The sequence below is a fragment of the Strongylocentrotus purpuratus genome, unplaced genomic scaffold (assembly GCF_000002235.5).
Source record: "Strongylocentrotus purpuratus isolate Spur 01 unplaced genomic scaffold, Spur_5.0 spur5_scaffold_7, whole genome shotgun sequence".
In the NCBI taxonomy this organism is placed as follows: Eukaryota; Metazoa; Echinodermata; class Echinoidea; order Camarodonta; family Strongylocentrotidae; genus Strongylocentrotus; species Strongylocentrotus purpuratus.
This window is the reverse complement of record NW_022145613.1, coordinates 9700351-9721303: the sequence shown is the minus strand read 5'-3', so window position 1 is coordinate 9721303 and position 20953 is coordinate 9700351. Positions and strand designations below refer to the sequence as shown.

Sequence of the window (20953 nt, the reverse complement as noted above, 5' to 3'; positions counted from 1 at the left end):
GTTTTTTTCTCTTTTTTTTTATTTTGCATGGCGTGGGCACAGGGGGGGGGGGGGGTAGTATTCCCATATTTCACCCCTCTCTTCCACTCCACCTTCACTAGCTCCCTCAGTACGCCAGTGGTTCGAGGGACCAAGCTAGGAGCAGACTCAAGTAGTGGATTTTGAGGGCACATTACACTCTAAAAAAAAACTTAACCAACTTGGCAAAAAATGTTAACCAACAGTTGGTTTTCAGGTGAACCTATCAAATCTTGGTTAAAATATTAAGCAACCCTAGTTGGTTCATTTTTTAACAACTATTTGTAAAAACTGTACGTAATAATTTGCTTAGAAAAATTAACCAACTTAAGGTTTTCAAAATGTTGACCTATATTTATTAACATTTTAACAAATCATTTTGAAATAACCCTTGTTGGTTCCAAATTAACCAACTATCTACCGATCTTTTCTTTTACCGGGGGGGGGGGGGGGGGGGGGGGGGGGGGGGGGGGGTGGGGGGGGGGGGGGGGGGGGGGGGGGGGGGGGGTTAAGCGAAAAGTGAAAAATTCCGTTCTTTCTTTTTTCTCTTCTTTTTCTTAATTTGGGGCCGTTGGCACTGTAGGGGGGGGGGGTAGTATTCCCCATATTCCACACCTTATTTCCCTCCACCGTACTCCCACAAGTACGTCATTGGTTCGAGGGACCAAGCTAGGAGTACCCCCCCCCCCCCCCCCCAGACCACGATCGTCGCTCTCATGTGTGTGCTTATAATCTGGCTAGGCTTTTATCATAAGCAAATACAGGGCAGTGCAGGACAGTATTTCACGTTACCTGTGAACGTGAATGTCAAATAAGTTCACAAGATTGTAGCAAGTACGTACATCTCGACCTTTGAGTCTATAATAGGCCTACGTGGAAAACGCTATCAAAAGTTGGAAATAACATAACGTGCGCATGTATAATGCCGAGCGTGAGCAAGCGAGAGCCAGAGAATCTTTCCCAATAGGCCTAGATCAACATTCAAACTAAACATGGCAGAATCAACGTTCACGGACCGGACTTTCCCGAAGGTAAGTCAGCCAAGATTCTACATGTATATTATATCCCGATTATCAGAACAGCACCGCGGCAATAGTCCTTAAGACATTCGTATAATTGGTTGAATATGTTAAACTTTAAAGAGATTATCATCGCATTAGATGCCGGTTTAAGATTTCGATAAAACTACATGCTTGTTGTTGTTGTTGTTGTTGATGTTGTTATTGAATTAAATGGCGTTTTCCATCGTCGTTGGATGATTTTAGCCATATGCGCGTGATTTACCTGTTTATGTACCGGCTATGGAGGCGCGCCTTGGTTTGACCAGGGAGATGTCAGTTACCTCCCTGGTTTGACTTTAAAGATCATGGGTATGATTATGATTGTCTTCTCATCCCTAATTCACTGCATGGTATTATGTGTTTTAACTTTACCTGTTTGGTTAGTTTGGTCGTTTTACCTGGCTACTAAGTAACTGTGTATGATTGTAAGTAAGCTGCAGTACCAGTCCTCTCCTATATGGAACTGGTATATAATGAGATTAATTCCTTACCCAAATAGGACACTATAGCGCCAGTGGCGGATCCAGGGGAGGCGGGGGCGGCTCCCGTGGGGGAAAACAGTTAAAAACAGGTAAATGTTACCTTTATTTGGAGACACCCCCCCCCCCTGATGCTCAAGCGATTTGCAAATTTTCGGGGCAAAAAAAAAATATTGCTCCTTACCCCCCCCCCCCCCCCCCCCCCCCCCCGCTTATTCACCGGCTGGCTGTCGCTCAATATTTTCTCACGAATTGGGCCCTCTCTTTGGGCCCTCCCCTGCCATCGGCTGGATCCGCGCCTGACTAGTGTATCGACTTGTTTTCGAACCTGGGACCTCCCGGTCACGGGTCCTCCGCTCTACCACTGAGCGACCACGCCTCTTTTAATGTTCAGGGGCGGATTCAGAATAATGTCCTTGGGGGGGGGGGGTTGTGTAACAGGTATGTGTTACAATATCTGACAGGGAAAGAAAATAAAGTTGTCAAAGTTTACCGGGCTACTGAAAGTGCGTGAAATGCAAAAATGATTATGATGAAACTTCTGACATGTCTCTGTTGATAGGCTGCGCCTAGATGTATTATGCTTTATCCTTATATGCTTTTGCATGCAGTCAGACTGCCGTAACGGTACAATAATCCGCTCAGTATTGACTTAACAAAGTTTTACTTTATTTCTCTATGAACTATGGCTACCTTCAAACGTGGAATGTTAACATAATCTTTTGATGATAATTCTGATCAAATATTGTTTTTTACAGGATGAATGCAACCTACGCACGCCCACCCATAGATTATGATTGTTCTGCTGCTTTATAAAGTTCACCAGAATACATATCGAGGAGTTCATTATTCCTGATTCCAAAGTTCATTAAAAATTAAAGACAGTTTTACCCCGCACATTTTAAAGACATACTTGTCCTAAACACACATTTTTAGAATACGCCTGTGCTACAGTATATCCATTACCAATTTTCCCGTTTTAGAAGAGTAAGAGGATTATGAAGTGACTAAATCAGTTGCGTATCCGGCATTGTACGATCTACCTCCCCCCCCCCCCCCCGTCATCTAGGCGGTTAACAGTTTGTTACGGATCAAAAGCTCACAGGATTGCCCAAATACATTACACCCGGGTGGATGCAGCGCGATTTTTTCGAGGGGGGGGGGGGGTTTAAAATCTGAAATCACGCCGAAAATTTCGCAACGACTGAGCCAGCCGCTGAATAAGCGGGGGGGGGGGGGTAAGGTCGGCTTTTTTAGGGTCACCCATTACGCCCAATTTTTGTTCATACTTAAAAAAGGGGGGATTTTCCTCAAAACATACACATTAAAAAATTAAAGGGGGGGTTAACCCTACCCCCCCCCCCCCCCCCCTGCGTACGCGTCTGGGTGGGTGTAATGTATTTGGGCAATCCTGTGAGCTTTAGATCCGTTTTTTGTGAATTTCGCCCTACTTTTTGTACATGTTTATGTTTTTGTTTGTTAGGGGGGGGGGGTAGTCTATTGAGGAATACCACAGTAAAATACAATTTTACGATGCACATAGGATCAGGAATTCGAAGGCTGAGGACAGCACGCATGCACGAAAGCAAATAGCGATCAGTCTTCCTCGGTTTTCATTTCCTGAATTAGCTTCACCAGTCGATCCGGATCCATCTATTTTCTGCTTCACTTAATTCTTTCCTCTTTCTCTTTACGTCGTGGTGAGCTTCTGGGGATTTCGTTGTTTATGTAGGGATTTCATTGAGAGCTATATTATTAGTAAACAGACCTCTTTGTGCACAAATGAAGGGTGATTTAGTTTTGTTTTAAGGGTAAATGCGTAGTGCAGGGGGCTGGGGGGTGTGGACGTGCATCCTTTTATTAAATACACTGTCGCTCATAACGTTGAAATATTGTTTTCCTCCATTTATGAATTATTTTGACAATGATTTATTCCTAATAGATCTAGATAATAGTAGTACTAGATAATAGTATACATTCTCAGATTTTATTGAACAAATAATTTGCCAGTATTTTGTTTTGCGTGACTGCTAAAGCATTGTATGCTACTATGTTTATCAACTAGGGGACCTACGCCCTTCAGTCATAAATGACAGTAATGAGGATTAATTCCCCACTAAAGAGCACTAATAAAGCACATCGACACGGTTTTGATCCTGGGCCCCTCACAGTTACAGGCCATTTTTTGCCCCTGAACCATGACTGTACGCAGCGGGGCTATAGGGTAGGGGGCAGTTCCCACAAATAAAAACAAGAAAAGAAAATGCAATAAATTTGCAATAATTCATTGAATTTTCCCCCGGTCCCAACAGAAACAAATCTTCTGTGTGCCCATGCCTTGGGTCATAATGCATGGCCGTACAGAGCATTTTTCTTATGTTGGGGAAGCGATCGACAGCACCACAAACGACAACAAAAAATGTTTACACCATACTCGACGTTTGCTAACACGTATTGTTCGTGTGACATCGTCTTTTATGATAAGGATGTCGTGATGGAAACCGTAAATTGGAATCGGTCATTTGAGTCAAACAAAATTGTACATTTATGGCTTGATTGCATCGATGCTCCCCATTGCCATTGCATACTTGGCTAAATTCAATGGTTAATAATATAATAATAATAATAATACATTGATATAGCGCAGAAACTATCCAACATTATGGCAGTATTCTCGAAAGCGGACTAAATTTAGTTCTTGTTTAATCCACCGACTAAGTATGAATGCCAAGTGTCCCATATAAATATATTTTTGAATAATTTACTATGTCCATATTATTATGATAACATAATTATATCACAGTTATATTGTTGTTTATTAATTATGTTATTACATTTTATTTTAATTCAGTGACAGATTAAATTATTCAAAAACATATTCATATGGACAATTGGCATTCCATACTTAGTCGGTAGATTAAACCATAGACTAAAGTAGTCCGCTTTCGAGAATACCACCCTAAGTATAATATTCTACTGCGCTACAAGAGCTCCTGATATGCTTAGATCAGTGAATGACATGCAAGTGCATACAAGTTTCCTGATCAAGAAAAAAAAGAAGTAATAAGACGAGCTTGTTATTTCCGTGGGGAGTGAGAACAGTAGGTTGTCATGTGAGTCATGTGACATCGGGATCATGGGACCATGCCTACAGAAAGTTGGAATCGATTCTTCCTCTCCCATGCCGTCGGGATTAACTTGGGATGTAGCCATTCATTTAAAGAGAAGGTTGAGTTCTTGGAAGAGGTGAAAATAATTTGTGAGCGTTAGCATTGTTATCATGCAAGGGTGGAAGAACATCATAAAACATGTTCCCTGTAAAGTATGGCTCTTCAAATGCCTTCATATTCTAAAAATGTCATGTAACATCGTAAAAATCGGGACGGATTTTTACGCCACGTGTTCGTGTAGACCCATATACATCCTTCTGTGTACAGTGCTTGTTACTTTACCAAGACTTGGCCATCATTTTGATTCTAGAACCTTGCCATACACACACACATACTATATGCCAGATGATCAGCCTTTTCTGATCGATTCCACACCGTTTCTTTCACAATGCAATCGCATGGAGAGAACTCAAATTTATCTTTAATATCTATTGATAGGCTGGTAGTACAAAGAATAATTATGGAGTTTTATATATTTTTTTAAATCAACAATTTTCCTTTAATTGCGGTAGAGATTCACCTCCATCTAGATGGAGCCATTCGACCATCCACTATCTGGGAGATTGCACAGTAAGTATTGCTCATTACACAGAACCCTTCTTTTCGAGAATAATAGGGACTTTTAGATTTGCACGACGAGAACGTGGACTGCTCGTGTGACACCCCTTTAAGGCAATGTGACGTCACTGCCAGTGCCCCTGGATGTCACACGTCGCAGTCCACGTTTTCGTCGTGCAAATCAAAAAGTCCCTATTAATACGAAACTGTGACCGTATACACTGAGAGAAAAGTCAGGATAATGTAAAAGTGACGTTACGCTCATAAGTACCCGTTACACACTAGTCGATTTTTGCCCGACATAGCACTGCATCAGCGCCTTACCTTGTGGTGTCTTTGACGCGCTATTTGAGGGTGAAATCTGTACTAAAGTGAGGGCAAAATTAACAAGTTCAAACGTTACATTGAATTCCTGGTGTGTAATGGGCAATTCGCTTTCACAGCTTCGATTAGCGCAGGTTGTAGCGTAATCGAAATAACGCTTCGTGTGCAACGGGCTTCGAAGCGTCATGACGTCAATAAGCATCATTCCCATTGCACATTTAACAATGGAAGTTACAAACATTCAGCCGAGGACGCAGGTTCGAAACTGAGTCACGTCTTTCGGATGGTGACGTTTAAAAGATCGGTCCCCGGACGTAAATAATCATAATCTGATTCGATTTTTAAAAAAAATATTTAGTTCATATTTGATATCAATTTGCCACCTCATCCGATCGAGGCACCATGGTTAATTGTTTTCTCATTTCCATGGTTACAGGAAGCGTGATATTAGTGTTGGGTGCTCATCTTTGACGGAGCTTGAAAGAGAGCTGGTGGAATGGAAATCGGGAGATCTGAGCACATTCTTATCTCAGTTTGAAAGATATATGCCAGTTTTCATGTAAGTATATAAGCCTATAGTATGTGGGGCCTGGGTGACATGTTACAGTGGTAGACACTGTCTACTGTTTTACATTTTCCTCTGGCGAAACTGAAACATATATATTCATAATTTCAATTTCCCTTTTGAAATTTAACTTTATTCAACAAACGCAAATTATACAAACAGATATAAAATATTTCCATTTAGGGTAAAATACATACATTCAAAAGTAGAATGATCAAAGAAAGTTAATTTGTAAATGTAATTAAGAAAAAATTCAAATGCGGAAGGTGTAGTCGGATATATATATATATATATATATATATTTGTCATGGACTACCCCTAGTAAACAAAAACTATTTATACAACAAGGAAACAATTACGGGAATTTGGGGCAGATTAAAAGCAATGCCCCCGCACGGACACACGTGCTCACATGCGCGCGCACTCGCACAAACACACCACACTCGCACAAACACATCACAAACCCGCCATTTGGACCCACGTTGTTGCATCATCGTCTTTCAAAATAGTAAACCTGAACTGCTGTCTCGTGAAGATCTAGATGAACTGACGCAAAGAGAGAGAGAGAGAGAGAGAGAGAGGGAAAGAGAGAGAGTGAGAGAGAGTGTAAGAGAGAGAGATAAACCAGCAGATTTCAAATCGAGTGACACTTGCAGAAAGCGGTTTCCACTAATTCCGAAGAGGCTTCTTGAATTGCTATGGTGATAATTGTAGTTGTATAGGCTAATCAAATAAACTCAGTGCCCTCATAGCCTCCAACTGCAACTTGTGTTTATAATTTGTTTTAATTATCTGTTTTCACTTTTGTTCTCACTTTGGCAATAATGTCCGTTAAAGACAAGGCGCCATTTTCCTGACAAAGGACTGTGTACGCGTAGCCAGGGGGTGGGGGCGGTGGGGGCGGTCGCCCCCCCCCCCCCCCAAAACGCCGGCCAAAAAAAAAAAGAGAGAGAAAGAGAAGAAAAAAAGGAAGAGGACGTAGAAAGAAAAGGGAAAAAGAGTCGAGAACGGTACAACGGATCGTCTTCTTTCTCTAATAATTTGATAAAACTTCAAAGCTTCCGCGCTTCGCGCGTAAAGGGGAAATTGAGTTCAAATTAAGGATTACTAGTCGAGAACGGAACAACGAATCGTCTTCTTTCTCTAATATTTAATGAAACGTCAAAGCTTCCGCGCTTCGAAAGATGGGAACTGAATACAGATAGGATTAAGGGTCGGGAAAGGTACACTGACGATCGTCTTCTTTGTCTAATAATACGTCAAAGCTTCGCGCAGGAGAGGGGGGGGGGACTGGATTCAGACAAGGATTAAGAGTCGAGAACGGTACTTCGAGTCGTCTTCTTTCCTCTAATAATTTAATGAAACTTCAAAGTTTCCGCGCTTTGCGCGGGAGGGGAGGAAACTGAATCAGATAAGGATTATGGGTAGAAAGGTACAACGAATCATCGTCTTTGTCTAATAATACGTCAAAGCTTCCGCGCTATGCGCATGAGGGGCGGACTAAATTCAGACAAGGATTATGGTCGAGAAAGGTACAACGAATCATCGTCTTTGTCTAATAATACGTCAAAGCTTCCGCGCTATGCGCATGGGGGCGGACTGAATTCAGACAAGGATTATGAGTCGAGAAAGGTACAAGAATCGTCTTCTTTCAAAGCTTCCGCGCTTCGCGGCACCCTCCCTGCACCCACCCCCCTAGGGAGCGCGCTACGCGCGCTCTTTAAGTGATTTACACGCTTCGCGTGCTCACTACCGCCCCCCCTAAAATGAAATCCTGGCTACGGGCGCTGCCCATTATGTGAAAATGACCCTATATTACTAACGGTGGATCCTAGTGAACGATACAAACAGTTTATCGAATCACTGACGTATGCATGCGCTAGTGTACTTCATAAGGTTGAATTGACCAGGCGCGTACGCAGGGGGGGGGGGGTTTGGGGGTTAAACACCCCCCCTTTGGAAATTTTTTATGTGTAAACCCCCCTAAAAAAAACCTAAAACCCCCCCCCCCCCCCCCCCCCCCCCCCCCCCCCCCCCCCCCCCCCCCCCCTTTTGGATTTTTTTTTTTTTTTTTTTTTTTTTTTTTTTTTTTTTTAATTATTTTAAAAAAAAAAAAAAAAAAAAAAAATTATTCCCATGGCCGACCTAAAAAAGGTGACCTTACCCCCCCCCCAACGGACAAAAATGTCAAATTTCCAAATTTCGAGACCAAAAAAAAAAAAAAAAAGTGTCCTCTTTACCCCCCCCCCCCCCCCCCCCCCCCCCCCCCCCCGCTTATTCAGCGGTCGGTTGAGTCGTTGCGATTTTTTTTGACCAAAAAAAAAAAAAATGTGTCCTCTTACCCCCACCCCCCCCCCCCCCCCCCCCCCCCCCCCCCCCCCCCCCACCCGCTTATTCAGCGGCTGGCTGAGTCGTTGCGAAATTTTCGGACCGATTTATAAATGTTAAACCCCCCCCTTGAAAAAAATCCTGCGTACGCGCCCTGGAATTGACAATAGCGCAATGCAAATGGCGCACCAAGTTTGGCATTTGGTGATATGCAACCAAAGAGATTCGATCATACACAGTATGTCCTCCGTAGGAGGACTAGAGGGCCAACTAAAATCTTGACCTTTGACATTTCATAGGTTTTGCATTGGATGCATTATGGGGGTTTTGTCCGATTTGAACGACGGTTTTGGAGGGTCAATGAATATTCATGAGCAATGACGTAAAAAATACGCCAACTACTGTTTGTTGATTGGCCATCGACAAAATGTTTTATGTATTAGGTCATGCATAAATCATTTTTTTCATTCCCAGAATTCCCTACGATTTGAGCACGAAAATGGCGGTTGTATGAACTGCAACTTTCAAGTTATTCAATACGAACAATGAAACATTTTTCTTTTAAGTGATTTTCTATTATAATAGAAGTTTGTCAGGTACATCTCAGTGAAGCAGAAAATCTTCAGGCGAACATTGACATCGAAGTGATACCCTATGATATCAAGAAAAGTAAGTAAAGATTCATTTTGTTTGAAGGTCTCTAAAATTATTGTGATGTGTTCGTCATTGCAGTGAGCGGCTCTCCGCATTGTCACAACGTATAACCCGGTTAACGCCCTACCCCATCCTCTTTTCTTTCTTCTGACCAAAGAATAGGTCTATTAACTGATTGAATGAACTCTAATTTAAGTCATCGACGGTAATATTTTTATTTAGAAACAATCGGGATTTTACCGTAGGTTATTTCATTAGAGCACATCTCATAATTTTAAGTTCAGTTCTTAGCTTGATTAACGATAGTAATCGGTCGTAGATGTGGACCTGTTGTAGACTGCGCAAATGGCTCATTGCTAGTCCAAGCCGATGAGATCTCGTCGAGCGGAATCTGATTTTCAATCCGCCGGTGCTAGCCGGCTGTAACACCAAGAAGCGACTGCGTTTCCTGAGCTAGCTGGCGCGGCTATGACTTTACAGTGTGTTAATGTTACAGTAAAGCCTAGATCTAGACTAGTATTCATAGCATATTCTAGCCTGAATTTTCTGTCTCTTTCGTTCGTTAGCCTCTGATTTGGGTAGGGTCGGCTCTCTCTTTAGCCGACCCTACCCAAATCACAGGCTAATGAACGAAAGAGACAGAAAAATTCGGGCTAAGCAGGCCTAGGCTAGAGTCTAGATCTAGCAGTTGCACTGTCTTAAGTAGATCTAGAAGTCTATAGAAGTCTAGACCTAAACAGCATTTAACCCCGCATCTAGTATAGATCTAGGCCTAGATCTAGGCCTAATTTACTCTAACAAAAAAAGACTAAATAAATGCCTGATGTAGACCTAGACTTCCTCTAGGTGGATCAATGTGGAAGTTATGGAGGGGGGGGGGGGGGCGGGTGCACAATCATTCTGTGCCCCCTTTTTAAGATGTGGCATAGCCATAGGGACGGGTCTAGATTTAGGTCCAGAACCACCTAATAATATTAAAAATAGGCAATTAGATCAGATCTATAGCTTGTGTTATGTCATAGCAAAGACTTCCAAAGCCATGGGTCTAGGCTCGTTTTTGATCCACTAGACTAGTCGTGCACATGTGTCATTATTGTGATCCAGGTCCAGATTCAGCTTAGTTTGAATGTAGATCTAGGCTAGATCTACCAACAACAACAAAAACAAAACAAAAAAGGTGTACCCCCCCCCCCCCTCCCCACCTCCCACTTCCCTGATTTCGTCTTAGTTATGTCATTGTGCCTTGTTTGACATAATTAGTTTATTTTCAGGATTTTATGCCACTCCTTAGTTTTATGTTGGTGAGAATTCTGGATCCAACCCTACATATGACATGGATATTTCTTTCTCTAAAGGACATGAACAAAGTTATAAACTGATAACTAATGCATGCATTTGATATTAGCAGGAACCTTACTAAGTTTCTGTTTTCTTTTAATTGTAGATGCTATGGAACAAAGAAGCAGATAATGATCACAGAAGTGCAACAAAGAGCACCAGGACCTGATCAACAAATGTATCTAATCAGGAACAGGACACCTAAGACCTAAGTTGAACTTTGGCAAGGTATGTTTGTATGAAGTTCGAAAATATTCAGGCTGTATAATCTAAGCCCATGCGAACACCACACTCGACTTGGACTATATACAAAGATTTGGGAACTGTCATCTTGTGTTGCATTATATCTTGTAATTCTCATTTATTCTCTAGCTTTTTATTTAGGTGACAAACTATGGTGTTGCTACAGTTTATTCTCTCAGCATATTAAAAGACGTACTCAAAGGTATTTTTTCCTAAATATTACATGATATCTAACAAACTTTTGTTCACAAAAGTCTAGCAAATAATAACTTAAAATAAATTGGAAATTACTTTTAAAATAATTGGTAATACATTTAAACCTTTACTCTTCTCTTCAAAAAAGGCCCTATCAGATAGACATAAGTTTATCATTTTTTAATAAAATTAAAATGCAAGACCTAAAAAAAGTGGGGACTGGGGAGGTACTATTTTTGAAAATCCAATATAATGCAGCAGTTTTAATCTTATTTGATTTCTCCTCTCTTTTGTTTTTATTACATGTATGCAGGTTGTCCCATGCAGAAGGTTTGATTCTCAGGCTTCTTTGGTACAAGTGCCTTGTCTACCCTCATCTTGAGAACTGTTCCGGTGTCTGGGATCCCTACAACATCTCAGATGTCCAGGATGCTACTTCACAATGGGGACCACAAGAGAACCAGCAGTTTGACTGAGATGATCAGCACCTTTTAGTTGCCTACTATATCTACAACTACAAGGCACTCTGCAAGAAGACTGGGAATGGTGCACCAGATAGTCAATGGTCTCTCCACTCTCCCTTGAAAATTTCCCCACTGCACTACTTATAGCTACTTTTCTTATATTAATTGAGAGCTGATGTGATGAGATAACCACCTGTCAGTGACCTTGCAGGGTGGTCTAATCCCCCTGGCCAAACTAGTACAGACGGGCTTTAACAAATCACGAGCAGGAAGTACCATGACATGACCCTCCAGTTGCACCAAGCCAGAAGCGACATAGACAAGTTTGTATTTGCCCAACACTGTCCCAAAGTTAATGGAACTGACTTCCAGCAAATATAGTGCATGCTGACAGTCCAGCTGCCAGGGACTACTTCTGAGGCATCTACTCTCCTTATCCCACTTAAAAACAGTCTGTCTTCCTCACACCACTTGTAATCTTTAATATTAGTTCATCTTCGTGATAGGCTACAACGCCTTTTGAAGATTACCAGAAGAATAAGAAGAAGATATATCGAGGATCATGAAAGTAATCATATCTTCTTTTAAATGCGTGTACATTTAATATAGTTTTTTGATATTTAATCTGAAGTCAAGTTCTGACAAAAATATTAGGGATGCTGAACTGGATAGTAAATTGAAGGGGGGGGGGGGGTATAAAATGATGTAGTTCAATAGTAATACTGTAGTAATATAATTATACACTGTCGCTCATAAAGTTTGAATATTTTTGTTTTACCCCAATTTATGGAATTATTTAAAAAATAATTTAAAAATAATAGATTTAGATTATAGTATACATTCTCAGATCTTAATTTCAAATTATTTTTAAAATAATTCCATAAATTGGGGTAAAACAAAAATATTCCAACTAATAGTAACAATAATGACAATGATCATGATAATAGTAGTAATAATAATGATAATACAGGTAGTAGTAAAAACAACAATAATAATGTCCAATGTAAGATAAATTACTCATAAAACTCAGTATATACCTGTTCTTTACATAATAAAATAGCATGTTGATATTATTGAATATTTTTTTCAAAATCTACAGTAAACTTTTACAACTGAAAACTTTGAATTCAAGAGACAGTGCCCCCCCCCCCCCCACATCCATTTGTCATCCTTTTGTTGATGTCATGTTGGATTTAAAAAGACCTTTATAGAAACAAAATATGTTCATAAATGAGTTCATAAATGTTGATAAATTAGTTGATACTGCTTAATTCTGTTCTTTTCATTTTCTTATTTTGTGAAATATATGTGATGATGCTGGTGATTATGATGATGTAGGCACTCTGTAATGATAATGCTGTATGACTGAGGTGAGATGGGGTCTGATGCAGTCTTGTGTAGAATTGAGTATGGTGTTCGACCTTTTGATGTTTGTGTATATCTGGTATCAGCGAGATAGATTTAACCATCTTTCCTAATGAGAGAGAAAGCGGAAATGTAACAAGAGAGTGGGCAAGACTAATGTATAAATACAGTATAAAAAATGGTTTACAATAAAGATGAGGGGGGGGGGTAAATAAAGAATAAGTCGATGCCAAAATGATGAAAGCATAGGTAATTGGGGTGTGGATGGGGGAAGGAGGTTAATAGAGCCTATGGAAATGTCAATATTGGAAGGGGTCCCTGTATTGAAAATGTTACTGTTAGCGGGGGGGGGGGGGGGGGCAAATTTCAAACAAATCAGTGGCGACGAATGCAAAAATTTAAATTTCATTGGGGATGGGGCACAATATGAAGAACATTGAAGTTGAGGTGAGAATGATTCATTATTTGGACACTAAAAATATTTATATATTACTTGTTAAGTCGGCTAAATGATCAGTGCAGTTTTTTCTGATTTAAAAAATATTTAAATTAATAAACAAACAAAAAAAAAGAGGTAAAAAATGAATTGAGGTACCACAGTGAAACGGGGTCATTATTTTTGCCTTTTAACTGAACTGAATTTTTTTTAATGTAATAATAATAATAATAGTAATAATAATAATTAAAATGTACTTTCCATCCTGGTGACAGTGAAGTTTGTGGCCCCAACTAAGTCAACCATTTAAAAGTTTATTACCCCCCCCCCCCCTCCCCAACACACACACCTCCTCAACTCTGCATGACCTTTGTTCTACACTTATCCGACCCGATTATGTCGATATAGTAACGCATGCGCATTGTCTTTTTTCATTGCGATAATATGCTAATAAGTGGAAAAGAGCTCATGAATATTCCAATTTTAATTTAAATATTTTGCGCGCTACGCGCAGTCCAATATCCCATTTCGCTGGTGCACTAAAAAATTGTCGTCTTCATAGGCTAATACATGAAAAGTGGAAGCAGTGTGCACTTTTGACCCTCCAAAATCTCCCCATGGCTAGACGGATGCAGAAGCGGAGTTGAACCCCCCTGTATGCAACCGTAAACACACTATCGCAAAGTCTTTCAAAACATCAACATTATCCTGTCAACAGTCTTGTGTGTCTCAGATTGAAATGTGCGACCATTACAATTCCATTTTACATAAGCCGAACACGCCAACAGCTGATACCACAGCGTCTTGAAATTGTCCCTAAGTTAATTTCTTGAGAGTCTTTGTGATCACGTTATTTCAATCCGTCAGTATATTTACCATACATTAAAAAGAAGCTTGTTTGAAACCATCTGCATTTTTGGGAGCAAACAAGGGTCGATTAACGCAAGGAGACACTATTGATTAAAATCTGGAAGGATTCTTCAAACATTGTGATGTTCTTTTTCCAGAGGGAGCCTCGAAGCAATAAAGCGTATCAGCTATGAGCTGTGTGAGGACTTGTCTAATGAAGGAGCGGTCTATTTCGAGGCTCGCTACAGCCCCCACCTCTTATCCAACTTACCTAGAGTAAACAATTTTTTCAAGTACCCGAAGGCGACGTGACACCCCGTGACGTCGTCCGAGCAGTCAACGAAGGTATCCGAGAAGGAGCGAAAGACTTCGGCATAACGGCCCGAACGGTGTTATGCATGATTCGTGACAAACCAGGTAAGGTTCCACACCGAAAACACACGTCATGATAATCGGACATGCATATACGTTAAAGGTATAGACCAGTTTTAGAAAAGCCCCCTCTCAAAAAATGAAATGGAAGCTGTTATTTATCAATCATGTAAAAGTATATGTTTCGACTAATAAGTGATGATACAAATTTTGCCGGGAAATCGCCAATACACACCAATACTTATATGCTAGATGATCAACCTTTTCTGATCGATTCCACAACGTTTCTTTCACAATGCAATCGCTTGACCAGAACTGGTCTATACCTTTAACAATGTTAGAGACGTTATTCTTGAACAAGAATGGCCAGCTTAGAATCAACTATGCCATTTAAGTATGACTTTAATTATTTTGTATTTAATGGAATGGGATATTCTGTATTAACCATGATAAGATATTTAGAAAATGAATTATCTCGCCTCCGCGCTCTCTCTCTCTCTCTCTCTCTGCCTCTTTCTCACCCTCTCTCTCTCTCTCTCTTCTTACTATCGCTCTCCCTTTCTCTCTCTTTCTCTCTCTCTCCCTCTCCTTCTCCTTCTTAGAATGGTCTGCTGAAGTACTTCAATTGTGCAAAGAGTTCAAAAACGATACGGTCGTTGGTGTTGATCTAGCAAACAATGAAATGCTGGAACTCTACTCGCAGCATATTAACGCTTTCAAGGTAAATCCACTTAGTTCATTTTATTCTCTCCACCTTTCTCTCCTTTTCTACCCCCTCCCTCTCTATATATCTATCTCTGGCTCTTCATATCGCTTTCTCTATTGTATTGTGTCATTTATCTAATCAATGATAGTGCGACGTATGGTAGCATATATTATAATGGAATGTAACATGAACTCGAAATAAACGAAAGTGATGAAACCACTTAAACCCCAGTCACACCGACGGGAACGACAACAGGGGGGTGTTTCACAAAGATTTTAGGTCAAACTTAACTCAAAGTTGGACTTAGAAATTATGGAGAGCCATTCGTAGCCTCAAAATAAAATATATTCAAAAGCAAAAACTCCAGTATTTTAGACTTTTCATAAAATGAAACATTGCATGATAATAGAAAATACGAATGATTTGAATCAACATTGTTATGCCTTTAAAATAAATTTAACAAAATATTTTCAAAGATGCTAACGGCTTTCCATAATTGTTAAGTCCAACTTAGAGATAAGTTCAACTTAGGATCTTTGTGAAACACCCCCCAGGCCTGCAAAATAAATTATAAGAAATGGCCAAGAATCAGTCGATTTGGATTCGATTTGACGGGGTGAGTACCACCTTAGTCAAACTACCAAACCAACCACTTATCATCAGATTCTTGACTATTCAGGGGTTATTAAATTCTTGGTTTTGTTAGGTATTTTCGGTCTCATGTCGGTCTCATGTGTGTCCATACCACTGTCACTCCGTCCAACTGACTCCACCCCGATCTATAATTCTTGACCATTTGTTGTAATGCAAATTCTTGTTTGCTATGTGGTCAGTCTTATCGGTGTGATACGTCGGTCACACCGTCAAACCATGGACCTATTACGGATGGACATTCAACGTGATTCTTTCTTTGATCCTATGATGGATCACCGCCTTCTGATTATGTGCATCTTAATGAGAACATTCAGCTGTTTTAACAATAACGACTGCGTAAGCATTTTCGGTCATTGACAAAGGAGCAGTTTCGTTCTCTTGGGTTTTGTTTGGATGGTGTGGTCTGTAAGAGTGTGTCTTTAATAAAAACATTACCAATGGGGAGCAGCAAAGTTGAAAAGCAGACGATTTTGGTGATATGAAATTTATTATTACTGATTCGCACACTATTGCACGCACCAATGACCTTATAAAACAATTCGAGGGCCATGATCTTTATAAGCCCTATGCGTTGTAATTCTGGAATATTATGAGGAAATTGGGGAAAAGGGATTTTAAATCACAAACAAATCAAATATAACCTACCTGGTAATATCAACATGTTTTTCAAAAATAGAACACAGTACATGGAACAACAATTTCCAATTATTAACCAGAACTGCACATCGATTTCCCATGATTTAAGCGATTTATTATCTTCTGCGCATGTATATTAACATGTTTAAAATCACTATCTTGATTCTGTCCCGGCTTATTGGCGGTGACCCTCATGAGATCAAAGTCAAGAAACATGTACGGAATGTTATTGAGACGACATTGACGAAGACAATCACAATGAATTCGTTAAGAAAACGATGAATGTTCATTCGTAATAGGTCCATAGTCAAACCATCTCCGAACCGACCGATTCTTTGTCATTCGTCGTATAGTAATGTAACCCTTGTTCGATGTGCTGTCGGTCTGGGTTCTAGAACACCTACCCCCCTGGACATCCAGCCCCCGGATAACCACCCCAAGTCAACTACCCCCAAGGACAACTACCCCCTAGGGCAACCGCACCCTCTAGGACTACTACCCCCAGGACAATTACCCCCGGAAAACTACCCCAGACAACTACCCCCGAGGACAACTACCCCCGGACAACTAACCCCTGGACAACTACCACCCAGACAACTACCCCTACGACAACCATCGTATAGGATTACTACCCCCCGGACAAATTTCCTAGGGGGAAGTTGTCCGGGGGTTAGTTGTCCTGAGGGTAATTGTCCTAGGGGGTAGTTGTCTGGGGGTGGTTGTCCGGGGGTAGTCGTCCTGGGGGGTAGTCGTCCTAGAGGGTGGTTGCCCTAGGGGGTAGTTGTCATATAGGGGGTATTTGACTGGTGGTGGTTATCCGGGGGTGGATGTCCAGGGGGTAGGTGTCCGGATACGGTTGGTCTGGTGTCGGTCTTACCGATATGACTGAGGTATGACTGAGGTATGACAGAGATATGACCGGATGATGACCGGTGTATAACCCATGAATCTCGCAGGGGGCTGAAGCTGCTAGCATTCACCGTACATGTCATGCCGGCGAGACGGGACCAGCACGCAATGTACGGGACGCCATCGAAGTCCTCCATGCTGAACGGATCGGTCACGGTTATCACGTCTTCGACGATGAGAGCGTCGTGCAGGTAAATGCGCGTTCACGCTTGACCAGTACAGGCCCATTCAAATATGAATAACTGCGGGCAACACTGGTCCGTAACTCCTTAGCTCCATGTTATAGGATACAGAACTGTGAACCAAGCGTTATGTTATCATTACAATTATAAACTCGTTCACCGTTTCATATTTGAAAGAGCTTCAAAAACCACGGCCAAAGAACAACCTATATATATGTACGTTTAAAAAAATAACATGTTGAAGTGAAGTTATAGAAACGAGTATTGCACACGAGGCATCATTTTTGCTGAAAGTGATATCGTACAAAACGTAAATGCAAAGTGAACAATATAAAGAAATCAGTTGAATTTTGAGCGCATGGACTAAAATTGCCTTCATAAACTTAATTAGCGCCAGTGATGGCGTAATCGAAATGACGTAACGTGTATAACAGAGTTTATTCATGGGGCACGTGAGAAATTATGATGAATTTTCCCTGGGGCGGTTTTTTTTTTAATGGTTAGTTGAGGTTGTGTATATTACGTGAGATCTGTTGGGCGTTAAAATTGGTCTGACTAGTGGATACACCACCTGACTGTAGATCACAAGGTACGGGGTTCAAATCCCAGCTTGGTGTTATAATGTCCTTTGGCAAAACGTAAATCTACATTTGCTACTCTCCACCAAAGTATAAATGGGTACCAGATGTGCTTGAGCGCTGGTCACTTTGCCGGCTCGGCTATAACCATGGGATTAGCGTTACTGCATATTAACGGATATGAACGCTATATAAAGTGGCCATAATTACTATGATTATTATTAGCAGCAGTATTATGAGTATTAGTAGTAGTATTATCATTATTGTGATTGTCTTCATTATTATTATTATTATTATTACTATTATTATTATTATTATTATTATTATAGTTATAATTACTATTGTTGTTGTTATCATCATCATCATTTATTATAACTGTTATTTTTGTTGTTGTCAGTGTCATCATCATCTTCATTATCATTATTACTATTATTGTTATTATTTGTAATATTGGATAAATTTTCCAATGTTATCAAATTCCTCCTAGGAACCCACAATATTGAGAGTTTTTTTTTTTTTTTTTTTTTTTTTTTCCTTCCAACATTGACTACATGTAAATGTTGTTTTTGTCGTTAGCTTGCTAAGGATAAGTCCATTCACTTTGAGCTGTGTCCAACTTCAAGTACACGAACAGGAGCTCTGGAAGATGATTTCGACAAGCATTGCGCTAAGAGGTACAAAGCATTTTATACGGACTTAATGCTAATATACTTTTTTCTAAAACGGTAAACAGTGATTAATATTCCTTAAAAAATTATACGGTATCATACATAATTTATTTACTTGAACCGAGTACGGTTCATTGAGGGGGGGGGGGGGGGTTGTGTTTCGAGACAAAATTGGGAAGAAGGAGGAGAAAAAGAAGAGGGTATTTGGATTATTCGAATGATGGTCACGTGGTGGTGTTGGTGATGATGTTAATAGTGATGATAATGATGGTGATGATGATGATATTGATGATGATGATTGTGATGATGATGATAATGATGATGATGATGTTGATGTTGGTCTGATGATAATGTTGATTTGGTTGATGTTGATAGTGGTGATGATGATGGTGACGTTGATAGTGATGATGATGATGGTGATGATGATCATGATGTTGATAGTGGTGATGATGATGATGTTGATAGTGATGATGAAATGTTGATGATGATAATAATTGCAATAAATAACGAATGAATTAATAAGTAATTTGTAAAGTAATTGTTTACCTACACATTTCCGTTTCCCATTCCATTTTTGAAGGTTTCTCAGTGAAGGCATGAATATATCGATAAATACAGACGACCCGACGCTCTTTGGTACGACACTCTCGCGAGAGTTCGGTATAGCTCGGAAGTATTTCGGCATGGACGACAGGGCCCTAGCATTAATGGTGAGAGCGATAATAAGGCCCGATCAGTGGGAGGGCGGGCGGGGGGGGGGGGCAAAATGTGTATGGGGTTGTCAACGGCACACATGCGCTAGGGATGGGGTGGCATGCTTCCCAAGCTGAGCGCATGTTATGGTTGCTCTTACCTGTAATAACCTGTTGTGAAATAGTACTTTATCGGCTTTTTTTTCGTCGCCAGCCACTGGGAAGGACGAGACAATAAAATTATCACAATGACACTGACCAAGGCCCGGGGTGAAGAGATCGTGTCCCCCGATTTATGAAGGAAAAAAAAGAAATTGGAAAGACAATTTATCTTTTTATTTGTTTAAAGATAACCAAGTATGATATTAAGTTCTAATGTCCACATGGTCAAATGCTTTACTAACTTAGTAATTTATTAGGCCTACATTGAGTTATCAAGGGTCAAGCTCTTCGTTAAAAACGTTCTGTAAATATTTGACAAAACGAATAAACAAAATGTATCTATTAATAAATTGGAATTACTTCATAATAATTTGCCTGTAATAGTTACGGAATCATCGTAACTTTCTAGGATAAGCATAGTTGACACTTAATCATGCGTAGTTCACACTTGATCCTCCATTTGTGAACTAACTCTTCATGCTTAAGCTTGTACTAAGTACTAGTTAACTAAATGCTTTTTAATATATATATATATAGAGAGAGAGAGAGAGAGAGAGATTTATAGGTCTGCATTATGGTTTAATGAAAATTCCCTGTCTATCTTTCAGACTCTTAACACTGCACAAGCTACCTTCCTGCCTGACGATGAGAAAGCTGTCTTAATCCAGAGCCTCAGGGACAAGTTTAAGAATATTTTATAAATTATATATGCACCCTTTCCAAAGTATATTATCCTGTATTTGATTGTACGACAGTTGTTCGGCGACAATAATCCACGATGAATTCCCAACAACAACCGACTTCTTAAATTTAGCTCGAGACCCAACACAATACAAACCCTAAAACGGCTAAATATATCCTAAAATCCATTTGCAACCAATGCCCCATTACGACATTTTTTTTTGGGGGGGGGGGGGGGGGGCGGGTGAAGAAAAAAACCAGAGCGGATTTTGCCAGAGCTAAATTGGTACGACAATTATGTTCTTTACATTAATTATTTATTAATTTTCTGAATTAACGGTATAAAGAGTATCCTCTTGAATGCACATACTTCCGCTAATGCGCCCCCCCCCCCCTCACCCGCAGACAAGAAACTGTAGAGTTATGCTATGGTCACATAACCCAAAAGTAGACTGCTCGGCGGCCGAGCGGCGAGTTTTTAACCAATTCTGCCCGGCGGCTGCCCGGCCACCGAGCGGCGGCCGCCCAGGCACCGCTCGGTTTAAGGGCATCGCTCGGTCGCCGCTGAAGTTTTAGCGCGGAGTTAAAATTTGGGCGGTGCCTGCTCACTTTTCACTCGCCGCCCAAAATACGCTCGGTGCCTGGGCGGTCGCCGCCCGGGCACCG

At 40.6% G+C, this 20953-nt stretch overlaps 1 protein-coding gene across 1 annotated transcript; it reads left to right on the top strand.

Annotated features, from left to right (window-relative positions):
* The first annotated feature begins 751 nt into the window (after nt 1-751).
* On the top strand, nt 752-20499 carry LOC586781 (adenosine deaminase). Its single transcript, XM_030974743.1, is given in 10 exon segments — nt 752-1053; nt 5241-5298; nt 6047-6169; nt 14206-14330; nt 14333-14464; nt 15022-15140; nt 17372-17515; nt 18661-18758; nt 19333-19462; nt 20215-20499. Coding segments are annotated over 10 exon segments (1065 nt in total). The 5' UTR covers nt 752-1010; the 3' UTR covers nt 20308-20499.
* The last annotated feature ends 454 nt before the right edge of the window (nt 20500-20953 follow it).